This window comes from Eublepharis macularius, chromosome 12 (genome assembly GCF_028583425.1).
Source record: "Eublepharis macularius isolate TG4126 chromosome 12, MPM_Emac_v1.0, whole genome shotgun sequence".
Classification (NCBI taxonomy): Eukaryota; Metazoa; Chordata; class Lepidosauria; order Squamata; family Eublepharidae; genus Eublepharis; species Eublepharis macularius.
This window is the reverse complement of record NC_072801.1, coordinates 30,217,416-30,231,601: the sequence shown is the minus strand read 5'-3', so window position 1 is coordinate 30,231,601 and position 14,186 is coordinate 30,217,416. Positions and strand designations below refer to the sequence as shown.

General features: G+C 44.1%; 1 protein-coding gene across 3 annotated transcripts in view; it reads left to right on the top strand.

Annotated features, from left to right (window-relative positions):
• The window catches only part of CREBBP (CREB binding protein), a 166,115-nt gene that overhangs the window by 85,075 nt on the left and 66,854 nt on the right, over positions 1 to 14,186 (top strand). For 2 of the 3 annotated variants that reach the window (XM_054995489.1, XM_054995487.1), the window contains 5 exons: positions 28 to 145; positions 1,260 to 1,446; positions 10,064 to 10,117; positions 12,949 to 13,079; positions 13,760 to 13,948. In XM_054995489.1, coding sequence (XP_054851464.1) covers positions 28 to 145; positions 1,260 to 1,446; positions 10,064 to 10,117; positions 12,949 to 13,079; positions 13,760 to 13,948 — 679 coding nt within the window. The remainder of the gene's footprint in view (positions 1 to 27; positions 146 to 1,259; positions 1,447 to 10,063; positions 10,118 to 12,948; positions 13,080 to 13,759; positions 13,949 to 14,186) is intronic. The other variant, XM_054995488.1, reaches the window with a different exon arrangement.

Below are 14,186 nucleotides of genomic sequence, written 5' to 3'. Positions count from 1 at the left end.
AGGGATTTGCATGTTTTCTTTACGTAGCGTACAAGCCATCTTTCCCACTCCTGACCCAGCTGCATTGAAAGATCGCCGAATGGAGAATCTGGTGGCTTATGCTAGGAAAGTGGAAGGTGATATGTATGAATCAGCTAACAGTAGGGTATGTTATCTATTGGACAAGTGCTTAGATTTGTGAGCCAATGTTTGATGCACAAAAATTAAATGCTCTTTTGTTAAGGATGTATTGGGTAAAGTGGTGAAAGCTAAAATGTCACAACATCAGCCTTTTCAGTTTTGTAAAACTGAGTTCCATTTTATGATTCTGGTTTAGAAAAGGAAGCCTTTCTTTCACCAGTTTTTCTTTCAGTTTAACTTGCCTGTTGACATGGGAGGTCAATCCTGTGCACAGTTCGGCAAGATTTTATACTTAGATTGCTATGAGAAATGTAGTTATTTACTGAAACATTTTGACTTGGTTTTTTGGTAAAAGTACACTCACAGCAGTTTAAAAACATATGAAAATGTGCTAAAATAGTCAGTTAAAATACTCTGTAAATACTGTATTCTATGAATGAAAGTAATGGTTTCCATATTTTGACCACATCTCAAATCATACATCATCAGAGATTGCTGTACCAAAAAAATACATGAACCTTTTACTTTATTAAACTCTGTAAAGCATTTGCCTCTCAGTATGGGATTTGTTTTTTGTAAATAGCGCTCTAGTTTAACTGTTGAATATTTATTACATTTTTATATGTTACATGTTAAAAATTTAAAAATAAAAAAGTTTAAATAAATAAAATGGAAGTAAAAAATCCACAGTCCACACAAGTACAGACCAGCAGCTTTTAAAATCACTTCTGCACCAATGTAATGCCTGCCTGAACAGCAGGAGTAGAGAACCAGGTATGTTATCCTGAACTCCTTGGACAACGGGCAGGATAAAAACATAATAGATTCTCCACTCCCTCATAGTTTATTCCTTGTCCACATTGGATGAGTATAAAGTACTATGCCACCTCTGTCTTTTATCTTGTCTCTGTACCTTGAATGAGTTGGATTCTTCAAAATAGCTATTGTCATTCTGCCAGGTCCTGGTATTGCTAATCGTATAATACCATGTTTGTATTTCTAGACCACAAATTATGAAAAACTTACTGATTCAGATTACAATTGTTCATGTAACGTAAATGATCAAACAGTATTATTTGGAATCTGTGGATCTTTCAAATATCTGTTAGAACTAATCCTAATATACTTTTCCTTTGTAGGATGAATATTATCATTTATTGGCCGAGAAAATCTATAAAATACAAAAGGAGCTAGAAGAAAAGCGGAGGTCTCGTTTACATAAACAAGGTATCTTGGGTAACCAGCCAGCCCTACAGCCCACTGGGAATCAGGCTGCTGGCATTCCACAGGGGGCAGCAACAATGGCGCAGCCAGTGAGACCTCCCAGTAAGTACATGCTAAGGAGGGAGACAAAGTTTTTATGTTTATATTTTAACCCCACGGATAGGCATTTCACAATTACTTACTTTAGAAATATTTACCCCACCTTTCTACCAATGATGGTATTCAGGACAGCTTATAAAGAAACCATAAAACAGTATCCAAACAATGTATGAAACCATGTACATGGGCCAATTCTAAACAAGGGGAAAAAATCAGAGTAGGAGGTATCAAAGATGTGACCAATAGGGCACAGTAGAAGCACTAGTAATACTTTCTGCCTAAAACATGGATAAACAAGACAATCTTTGCCCAATATCTAAAAGATACCTAAGATGAAGCTGGGAATATATCCCTAAAAAGAGTTCTACAAGTGAGGCACAACTGCAAAATAGGCCCTACCTAACCCTTGAAGGCATCTGTGTCAGGACCTCCAATTAGTATCCCAGCTGCCAGGCAAATTCAGAAATTTCTGACAATTTAGGGCTTTAGAGCATTGAATGTTGTCGGGAAATGAATTGAAAGGCAGTAAAGATATTTAAGACCAGGTAAAATGTTCTGATTTTGGGGTGGGGGGTTGTGGTTAATAACTTGTCTGTCATTTGGACTAGTTGAAGTTTCCCAATTTTGGGCTATTTGAAGACTTTCTTCCAAGGCAGCCCCATGTATTAAAGTAATCAAGCATAGGTGCTCCTAAAATGCAGATAACTATAGTAAGATTAGCAAGACTCGGGTCTGGTAGCAACTTAAAGACCAACTAGAATTCCAGGGTATGAACTTTCAAGAGTCAAAGCTCCCTTCATAAGATTAGAAATGTATAATATCTGGAAATGACAAAGCCATACGGGGAAAAAGTTTTCCCTCAGGTTTGTGGTGTATTTTGTTGTTACTGGTTTGATGAAATAAAAATTTGGGGGAAAATAGAAATATACCCAATACTTACTTTCCTGTTACACCTAAGCTACTTTTACTGGTTTAATAACCTAAAGTAACCTAGTTACCATATAAAACTGTACTATTTGACATATTCATGGAATTTAAAAGTATAAATTGAAACACTGGAATGTGAGGGTTTCTTTTCATCAGTGCATTGGAAGATATCCTTGTGTGGGTTGTACTTCCTTGCTCTTTGGGCAGGATAAAGGCTTCCACAATTCTCAGACCTGGATAGACCAGGTGAGCCTGATCTCGTCAGATCTCAGAAGCTAAGCCGGGTCGGCCTTGGTTAGTAATTGGATAAGAGACCTCCAAAGAAGAGCAGAGTTGTTATGCAATGGCAAACCACCTCTGTTAGTCTCTTACCATGAAAACCCTGCCACGGGTCGCTGTAAGTCAGCTATGACTTGAGGGCATTCTCTACCAATCCTCAGGAGAAAGACCTCTAGTTCATGTCTTTTCAAGTTTCCAAGAGTCCACCTCTAGTTGCCATCATATATGAGAATAGGATTCTTGCTTCAGACCTATGCTGGAGATACTCTCAAACTGAAGGACAAGTGTGAAAAACTGAAAAATTTACATCCCGTAAATTTGCAATTCCTCCCCTCACCAATCAGTACAGGGAAAAATACTTTCCAATCCACTGATGAAGAAAAAACGCTCAAACTAAGAGCCAATTTGGTATAGTGGTTAAGAGCGGCAGGACTCTAATCTGCTGAGCCAGGTTTGATTCCCTATTCCTCCACTTGAAGCCTATTGGGTGACCTTGGATCAGTCCCAGCTCTCTCAGAGCTCTCTCAGCCCCACCCACCTCACAGGGTGATGGTTGTGGAGATAGTAACATACTTTGTAAACCACTCTGAGTGGACATTAAGTTTTTCTGAAGGGCGGTATATAAATCGAATGTTAATACGTTATTAAAGCGTTTCATTCACCATCAGTGGGAAAAGGTATGCTTGTATGGAATATTGAAAGCCAGTACTATCCTGGGTGAGAATAATAGAGAGGAGAGGAATTATTGGGGAACTATCTTTTGAAGAACTATTCTGCCAAACTCAATCTCAGCCAAAGCAAACGTATCAAGAATACTGTCATAGAACTACCCAGGATCATACTTACAGCAACAGAATATAGTAGTAAAATATATCGTCTTTATACCCTAATGCATTTCATGAGACTGCTTCCATATAGTGCACCCTTTGTATCTGAATAAAAAAGTCCTCTTGAATAATTCAGTTTTGCATAGTTTGGAGAAAGCCCAGGAGAGTGGAAGCTTTCCTGACTTCTTCGGGTAGGAGTGACTACAAAATTAGAGTAATATTCATGCTCTTCCTGGCTCCTCCTCATAATTACTGAGCTGCAGTGTTCTACATTAATTGGAGTCTCCAGGTTAATTTGAAGAGGAGACATATAGAGAGAGAGCATGTTAGAATAGTCAAGTCTCGATGTTACCATGGCATGCATCTAGGTGGTCAGACTGGTTGTGTTGAGGTAGGGGAACATCTTCCAGTGATTTTTGAGGCAGTAAAAGATATTTGTAAGCCAAGGAAATGCATGCTTTGATCCACCTGGCTGTGGTTGACAAGGATGATTTCTTCCCCATTCTGTTGTGGAAGAAGTATATGAACAAGGTATCTGAGGATCTGAAATCTGTTGTTTTCTTAATGAAGGTACAGAGAGCCCTCTGGACATCTAATTTATGCCAGTCTCATTCCTTTGGATGGCTGAGATGAGGGCAGATTTAAGGCAAATGGATCTCTGTGCAGTGAGTTAACATTTGGTATGGAGGAAAGGAAGTAGTCACTCAGTCCTTTTGAAAAGAAAAAAAGTTCTTCTCTGATTTAATAGGGCTGCAAGCTTTGAAACCTTTCTGTCCAAAGTTATGGCTAGAAGAAAGGCTAGCTTGAATGACAATATACTCAATGACATTGATCTCAAAAGTTAAAATAGAGGCTTGTGTGGAACTCACATGGGAAATCCCACAAAGGGAAGTGATGCTGAGCAAGGAGATTGGGATGATCTATTTCCCTTGAGAAATGCCTTGTATAGCTGTATTTGGAAAGTGGTTGTCCTGTGATGGGACAGAGCACCAATGACAGGGCTGCCACCTGGCGCCATACATAGATTCTTGGACCTGGAGCCCTGATCCAAGCTATCTTGGAGGAAGTGAAAGATCGCAAGCTGCAGGCACGTTACTTTCCTTCCTATGATACCACCTGTAGAAAGCCTTCCAAGTGACTTCATAGATTGGTTGTTGTGGGTTTTCCGGGCTGTATTGCCGTGGTCTTGGCATTGTAGTTCCTGACGTTTCGCCAGCAGCTGTGGCTGGCATCTTCAGAGGTGTAGCACCAAAAGACAGAGATCTCTCAGTGTCACAGTGTGGAAAAGAAATTCTTTTCCACACTGTGACACTGAGAGATCTCTGTCTTTTGGTGCTACACCTCTGAAGATGCCAGCCACAGCTGCTGGCGAAACGTCAGGAACTACAATGCCAAGACCACGGCAATACAGCCCGGAAAACCCACAACAACCATCGTTCTCCGGCCGTGAAAGCCTTCGACAATACATCGACTTCATAGATTCTTTGGGTAGAGGGCCTTCTAGAAGCCAGGATAATCTCCTTTGCTGGGTAGCCCTGTCTTTCTAGTACCATCCTTTCAATTTCCAGACAGACAGGTGTATCCAACCTGGATAGGATAAAACTGAAGATCCTGAAGGATGATGCTGAGAGCAGCCAAGATGATCCATGGAGGCTGTAGTACCATTGCTACCAGGTTGAAGAACTAGGGTCTCCTTGGCCAGTTGGAGGCAGTTAAAATGATCCCTGCCGTTTATCTTATCTTTTTATTCTGTTGAGCACCCTGGCTATAATTGGTGTCTGGGGAAAGATGTAGGGAAGTCTCTGGGGCCAAGGTGGTCTAGCCTTCCACCCCCTCCAAGGAGAACATGGACAAGAATCTTGTAGCTTTATTGTTGATCTGGGGATGCAAAGAGGATCAGCCAGTGAAATCCCAGCCTCCTGATCACTGCATGGCAGCCACAAGTATTGAGAGCCCACTCTCCAGTTTCCAGATCCTGATGACTGCCAGTCTGCCCTCAGGTTATAGATGCCCTGAAGATTGCCCATTGGAGTTGAAGAGTTGCATCCTGCTGGAGGGAGCAAGATCTCCTGCCCCTGTGAGTTAAAATGGGCTTTCACGGTCATGTTGTTGGTAAAGATGAGGCCATGAGAATCAGTTACCAGGTGCTGGGAGTAGCCTGAATGATCACTCTTAGTTCCAATCAGTTGATGGTATGCCTGGTTGTTTGTGTCACTCCACTTTGCTTGAGTGACTCGGTGATAGTAGTACACTTCCAAGCTCAGAAGACTGTTATCTGTGGTAATTCCAACTCCCTGGGTGGTTCTGAAAATGGAATGCCTCCTTGAAGTCTTGGAGCCACCATCAAAGGAAAAGGGGTACTCGAGCTGGGACAACTGTACCCTTGTGCTATTGACTGGAGGATGTCCTGTGGACGAAACAGCAAAAACCATTAAAGAAGATGGGAGTGGAATTGGGCCTATGGCACAATTTCTAAGCAGAAGAGTATGAGACTCAGCATGCGTGCCCGGATCAACAGATCTGTTAACATTGCATGAATGAAGGAGGAATTGCTGCCCTGAGACTGAAGCAATGTTCTTATGCCGTAGTGAGTCAAGCCATGTCAATCATTGTTCACAGGTGGATAATTGCCTATGAGGGTGAAAAGGTGCTCTTCTGGTGGTTCACCAGGAACCAGTGGGTGAGGAGGCCCTAGAGGGTCGTTTGGATGTCTTGGAGGCCCTGCAGCCTGCATGGCAATCTAATTAGAAGGTCATCCAGCCATTGGCAGACATGTGTACCTTATGTCCTGAGAAGGGCCACTACTGTAGCTATTGTCAGGGCTTGCCGCCGCTGCCGCTGGGCGTGGCACTGGGCGGTCTGCTCCTGACGTCACAGGGGGGCCAGGGAATCTGCAGGACCCTGCTCTGTGGAAGGAGGGGCGGTATACCTCACCCAGACTCCCTCTCAGTCCACTCGCTGGCCTGCTCAACCTGGCCTGCTTACCCTCTGCGCCCTCCTTCATCTTCTCCTTCCAGGACTCTCCTCCAAGCCTCCACCCTTGCATCTTACTGCTCTCACTCCACATCATCACTCCTCACTCACACCCACCACCACAGGGCTCTTCCCAGCCAGCTTTTATAGGGCTTCCTCCTACTGCCCCACCCCTCTTCCAGCCTGGCCTTTGGCTGCACCAAGCAGTTGCAGCTGGGGTAGCTGATCTGGCCCCACTGACCAGCACCAGCTGTGCCTTGTTCTCTGGCTGCCCAGCCTCCCTGCCTTGGCTGATTGCTGAAGGCATGTCCAGCTGCAGTCCCCTGGCTAGCAGCCCAGCCTCCCTGGCTGAGCTGATGGCTGAAGGTGGGTCCAGCTGTGGCTCCTTGGCTGGTTGCCCAGGGCTTCCTGCAGAGCGCCTCCAATAGCCCCACCTGGAGTGGCTTGGCTTTTGGCAACTCCTGGGCCAGGCTACTATTTTCTAGCTGGGGCGTGGCTTTGGGTTGTTGGGGCTGCTGCTGCTTCTCCTCCTCAGGTAAGGTCTTTGGGTGGGTGACTGCTGAGCTTCCAATCCCTCTGCCCTTGCCCCCTTCCGCCTTGCCTAGCCCCCTTTCCCTCCCTAGGGGAGTGGGACTCGCTTGCCTCTCTCTGTCTCCCCCTGCCTCCTGAGGCCCTGGGCTTTTGCCCCTTGCCCCTGGCACCGGCAGGTTCTGGCTCCATTTGCCTGTGGGAGGGGTTGACCTGCTGTCCCCCAGCTGCCCCCTCTGCCTGCCAGTCAGACCGGTTGACCTGCTGTCAGCTGGCTGACCAGTTGACCTGCTGTCAGCTGGCTGACCTGCTGTCTGCTGGCTGCCCCCTCTGTTTGCCCATCAGCCCGGCTGACCTGCTGTTCCCTCCTACCAAGTCTGGGGGCTGGGACCCAGACCCCGGACAGCTATTATGCTTGATGAAGACTTGAGGGGAGTAAGAGAGGCGAATAGAAATGTATTGAAAATTTTGGAGACCAGGGCTTTTTTTGAGCCAGAACGCCCCAGAATGGCATTCTGGCACCTCTTCAAAATAACCATGTGAGTGGTGTCACGTGGATATTTTTAAAATAGCCTGTTTGGGCCATTTTGGGACTGGATCGGGCCGGAAACAGCCCACTGCTGGGCAGGGATGGGTTCCCTCACCCAGCAGCGGCCCATTCCAGGCTGACTCGGGCCCAATCTGGGCTGTTTCGGGCCTGTTTTGGCCATTTTGGGCCCATTTAGGGCCCGAAACAGCCAGCATTGGGGCCAAAATGGCCCAGACTGGGGCTGAAACAGCCAGGATCTGGCCGCTGCTGGGAGAGGGAGGGACCTGTTCTGGGCTGTTTCAGTCCTGTTTTGGCCATTTTGGGCCCATTTAGGGCCCGAAACGGCCGAGATTGGGCCCAAAACGGCCGGGATTAGGGCTGAAACAGCCAGGATTGGGACGGCCAGCAGCAGCCCCTGTCCCGTAGGTCTTTCATTATTCTCAGTGGTGGATATTGGGGAGGGACTAGTGTGGCTGTTTTTCAACCAAATGACACCAGAATTACAAGGGACCTAGTGCTGCTTGTCGTCTAAAGAACCCCCAAACATCAAGCAAATTGGACAAAAGAGTCCAGTTCTACAGACATCTGAAGAAGGTGCCCCTAGCCCATCCTAGTTGCAGAAGAAAAAATGGATCTGCCCCCACAAAGGAGGAAGGGAAGGTTGAGCAAGCCAGAACTGCAGCTTTACCAGGCCCTACACCTCACTTGTGTGGGCTGGGAGCTACCTTCCCTGGGCCACTGTCTGGGAAATCAGTAGAATCAAAATAAAACATGATCATCTGCTGCATTGCTATTATGCACCCAAACATGAAAAAACCATGGATTTTTTAGGAAGAGGGGTTCTGTAATTCCCAAGAATCCTTGATTTTTGTTACTGTTCTGAAAAATCATGTTAACCAATGATTTTCATATATATCTTTAGCTGGATAACTTTGCAATGCACATCCCTAATTAGAATGCAGGGATACTAAATAACTGGTGTATGTGTGTGTGTGGATTGTCTTGCCCTGATAATTGAAGGAGAAGCTGAGTGCCAGCCTCATGGTCTACTGGGCCCAGTAGAAGAACTGCAGTGGCCACACCTGAATGGCACTGGTATTTGCTTGGATCCCTTTGTATACCTCCTTTTGGAAGGGGGGGTCCCTGTGGTGTCTCTTCCCATCTTTTCCCCCTGAGATCCTGCTTAATATCCTGTTTCTTGTATGATGTAGGAACAATTGGCTGGGTGAAGAGAAACCCCATCTATGATGATTGCGGGGGAAGAAAGTGAGAGCCACTCCCTTCAATGGCCAATGAGGCCATCTGCTGCCTCCCTGTTACCTTGATGGGTTCTTGCAGTCTCAAGTAGAGGTGGGAGGAGTCTCCTCTCCAGCATTTGCCAGGACGTCTTGCCTGTGCAACATGAAGAGAATGGGCACTGGCTCAGAGCAGATGCATACAGTTCCCTTGACAGGCCTGTCTGTTACTTCAATGTAAGAGTGGTTCAGCTGTACAATCACTGTCCATAGAGTGCTTTGGGACAGGGGAGAGAACAGAGGAAGAGGTGCTGACTGGCACCATGGCTTGTCTCAGGGCCTCAAAGGGAGGAGTAACTGGACTCCAGCTTTTGCCATGGGACACTTATCCTTCTGGGACAGCTGCTGCTCCTTTGTCCCTGCTACAAGCAGGAGGTGGAGGAGATAGCTTCCAGATTTTTTAGGATTTCAGCATTTTTCCTACTTTTGTGTTGGTTTGGGAGAGCTGGAGAACCTCATCCAGGGGATGGCCTAGGGGTCAACTTCCTGAGGATAGTGGAAATATATGCAAAAAACAACTGCATATGCCCTGCCCATGGGGGAAGGAGGGGACCCAACTTATACAGTCCTCACTGATGGAGAAGTCATTTTCTATTAGAAAAATTCTAATAGAGCTACTGCTACTGCAAATTACGGCACCTTGTTCTATCATAACATGCATAGTCAACTATCATGTTGCAGCATACTTTTTTTTCTTCTTGTGCTACTTTTTAAACCCTCATAATGCCTTGGATTTCATCGAGAACCTGGCCTGCTGACCTTTACCTCTGAAATTCATATTCTGAAAATTGCATTTTAGTATTAAACTCAGTTAAGGCACTATGAAAATAAGTTCATTTCTTGTTTTTTTTTTGCCTACTACTTATTATTGAACCTGAAATCAAATAACAAGACCTTGCTCTAGGTTCTGTCATGACATAAGACTCATCTTATGCCAATCCAGAGCAGGACCTTACAAGAGAGTTCACAAGAATTGCAAGAAAGGAGGACATTGAACTATACCCAAAGGGAGGTTGAGAGGCTTCTGTGCTTCCTTTGCTTGCTCTAGCATCCCCTAGTGGAGCGTAGACCCTTTGCCTGTTTCCGGATGAAGGTAAACTTAGGCTGGGCAACCAAGGTGTCTTCAGTCCCAAAATTTCATCTGGATTTGAAGTTGATTTTTGGCATTTTGATGTGGTTGCTTTTCTGGTGTTACTAATATAATTTCTTAGGTTTTTCTTATACTAAATCCTCAGCAGTGATCCAATTTTGGTTTTTTACAGATGGACCTATTTCCATGCCAAATGTGCCTATGAGCCGCATGCAGGTCTCTCAAGGTATTTAATTTCTACTAATTTTCTCCTTTTTGTGAATCTGAGCACATCTTGCCTCCTTTGTGCCAACAGTATTAGCAACTAAATTGATGGGAAATCTCATTGCATCTTTAGATCCCTTTTGATAATCACGTTTAATGAAGTAGCAGAAATCATGGTTATTCTGTTTAACAGTGTGTTGACCTCAAACAGTTTCTCTGCAGCAGAGAAGCTATGAACTATAGTAAAGATCATGTTCTGTGTCCAACAGTAGACACCTTTTTAGTAAATGAAGTGTTAGCTTTTTAACAATATAAAAAAACTGTCATTCTACAGCCCCTTCAACCAAGCAGTAAGACTAACCAAACCATAATATGATCGAGGTGTCATGAAATTGTAGAGGGGATAGGGAATGTAGCTGTTAAATAGGCATAGTTTAATAGTTTCCTAGGTGTCCCCATACTTGTATCCAACGAGGTCAAAATGAGAGGAGAACAAAGTGCTTCCTCTTGCATTCTGCTCACAGACATTCACTGTTTTAGTTCTGCTTCCCCAAATCGTTGTATATTCACAGTAATTAGCATGTGTAACTGCAGTTGTGTATGGGTAGATGTGCAACAAAGGAACATATGGGCAGAAGCAAATGGACTGCTAGAATTTTATTTGGGTACTTCCTAACAACTGGTAATGCACTCCTAAGCAGAGATATACCCTTCTAAATCCACTGAAGTCACTGGCCTTAGAAAAGTTATCTCTGCTTGGGAATATACTGTAAGTTATGTGGGATGTGAAGAAAAGTAGAAAGAGCATTTCTGTTCTGGACTTTTATCAAGATTTTAACCAGGGGTCTGCACCTGTGGCTCCAGAACCAAATGTGCCTCAGTATGGAACCAAAAATGGCTGATTAAAAAAAAATGAAATCTGTAAATTAAGCTATAGTGGAGTGTTAGTAGGATGCAAGAGTAAGCAGTGTATGAAGGGAATGGCAGACAAAATTTTTATGGGACAAAGGACTTCTCTTATAGAAGGGGAAAGATAAAAGGTGAATAGTTGCCAGTAATCCAAATGCAAATTATGTGCACATTTTTGCCAGTGCTGTGCAGGGTTTTCCTGTGTTTTATTGTGAGACCTGGTGTGTGCCACTTTCTAATAAAGAGCTCATAATGATGAATGTTCGGGCTGTGGAAATTGTATGGATCCAAATGACAGAAATAACTACCACCCGCAGCCAACATTCCACGCTTGGGCAAAGTGCTCAAATGGTTGGTCATTACACATGTTCAGATGGTCTTGGAAGAGATGGATTATGTTGATCTATTTCAATATGTATTCAGGCCTTGGATTGAGACATAAATGGTCTTGGTTGCCCTGACTAATTATCTTTGGCATGAAAATGGCAGTTATATTGATTTTCCTTTTTCTTTTGAGTCTCCTGTACTTCTTGGCATTTTTCACTACCATCAACTATGATATCCTGGAGAAGATTACCGGGTTGGGAATGGGGGTCAGCATGTTGTGGTGGTTCTTCAGTTGGTCCAAAATGCAGCAGCTATAGGATGAATATAGGGCTGAAAGATTGGCACTGGCTACTCATTTGTTTCTGGGCACAGTTCAAATGCCTTGAATAACTTGTGTTACTTAAAAGACCCACTCATTCCACACTGACCAGCTTGCCTATTAAGATTCTGTTCTGAAGCCCTGCTTTCTCCACACTTGCCTACAGAGATGAGGCTGGTGGTGACCAGAGAGAAGGCTTTTCAGCAATGGTACCTTGCCTTTGAAATGCCTTCCCCATTGAGACTCACCTTACTGTCCTTTAAACACTATGTCAAAACATTTCATTTAACCCAGGCTTTTAACTGACCAGTTCTATTTTTTAAAGTTGTTTTTATGGATTGCTTCTGTTCTGAGAACTGGTCTACAAACATCATTTTAGTATGTTGAATATTGTTTTATGCTATTTTTATGCCCTAGATTTTAATGGCTTGTTTTGTAATTGATAATTCATAGAATCATAGGGTTGGAAGGGATATCCAGGGTCATCTAGTCCAACCCCCTTCATGATCATGGAATTCACACACACACACACCCCACACACACACACCCAGTAATCTGTGCTCCATTCCCAGAAAATGACAAAACACCGTCAGGATCCCTAGCCAAACTGGCTTGGAGAAAATTTCTTCCTGACCCCAAAGTGGTGATCAGCATTAACTTGGGCATGTAAGAAGGGGCCACGAGAACTAATCACGAATGTAACCCTTACATTGTTGTTTTGTCGTTTTATTTTTACCTTATGAGATGCCTCAAGCAGGTCTCCAGAGAGGCAGCATATTCATTTTCCAAATAAATAAGCAGGGTTCATTTCGAGGGGGAACGCACAGGAACACGGTTCCGGCAGTTCCCCAAAGAGGTCACATGTCAGCTGGCCCTGCCCACCTGACTCTCGGCCATTTTGGGCCTGTTTCAGCCTGGATTGGGGCCGAAACAGCCTGGATCGGGCCTCTGACAGGTGGTGGATCACTCTCCCGCTCATCAGCGGCCCGATCCTGACCATTTTGGGCCCCTTTTCAGCCATTTTCAGCCCCTTTTTGCCATTTTGGGCCCAATTTTGGTCCTGAATGGCCAGGATTGGGTCCAAAACAGCCAGAATAGGTGATGTCATGGGTTGTGGCATATGCAAATCAGTTATACTAATGGCAAGAGGTATGGCATATGCTAATGAGTTCCTCCAGCTCTGTTTCTACAAAATGACCCCTGTAAATAAGTATATAAATTTGGTGAATTCAAATATATGTCAATAAGTGGTTGAATTACTTTCTGCTAATGAGCTGTTATGGGGGTACATTTTACAGGAGTGGGAGTGAATCAGTTTAACCCTATGTCCATAGGGAATGTCCAGATGCCTCAGGCACCAATAGGACCCCGTGCAGCTTCTCCCATGAACCATCCTGTCCAGATGAACAACATGGGCTCTGTTTCAGCAGTTAGTATCATTTTTGTCATCTTGTTATTGTTTAAAAGTTAACTTTTAGAATGCTTTGGGAAGACAAAGTCTTTATCTTCTGTCCTTTTCAATGCATGTACATTTGGTTTAATGAAACTATAAAGAGAAAATAATCTTTGTTTACCATGGCAAGTTAATTACAAATATTTATTTAGTTTATTTATACCCTTCTTTTCTTGCCAGTGGGGACCCATAGTGGCTTACAACTTTCTCCCCTCCTTCGTATTATCCTCACAATAAACCCGTGGGTTCTGTTAGAGGATGAGTGAGAGAATGGCCCAAGATCAGCCAGCAAGTTTCTGTGGGAGAGTGGGATTTGAATCTGGGGCTCCCAAGTCATAGTTTGACACGGTAACCACTACTCCATGGTAGTTGTTAAAATGCATTTGCGAATCCAGTATGCTAAGAATTTTGAAAGTGAGGTAAGTAATGTCAGAGAGATTTGGAGGGAAGGGGAAGCTGTGATACCCAGGTCCTTAGATTCTGCCAAGAAACCATGTTTAAGGTACCCCTTGTACATTTTGTTTGGTTTAGAAAAATTTTGAAGTGTAGCTTTCTTGGATATGCTTCTTTTTTCTCTCCTCATGTTGAAATGGCTATTATTGACACATAACACCTTTGGACCAGATTCTGATTGTAGATTGATTGTTCTGTCCTAGATGGCTATGTCTCCTTCCCGGATGCCTCAGCCTCAGAATGTGATGGGAGCCCATTCCAACAGCCTCATGGGTCAATCCTCTACGCAAACCCAGTTCCTGCCGCAAAATCAATTTCCTGCCTCCACTGGAGCCCTGAATGTCAACAGTGTAGCCATGGGGCAATCAGCAACACAAGCAGCAGTATCCCAGGTAGGGTTCTTTGAGTCACCACAGATGTTTGGTGGTTAGGGCTCCTTTTATTCAGCGTTTTGACTGTCCATGTTTTTGTTTGCTTGTTTATTATAAAAAACAAATAAATGCCATGCCTGATAAACCCTAAATGAAGAGCACAAGAAAGAAAATGGTCCATCAAAATAAAATATTTCCTTCCTAATATATGTGTTTTATGAATACTGAGGGATGTGTGTGTGTGATATGCTGTCAAGTC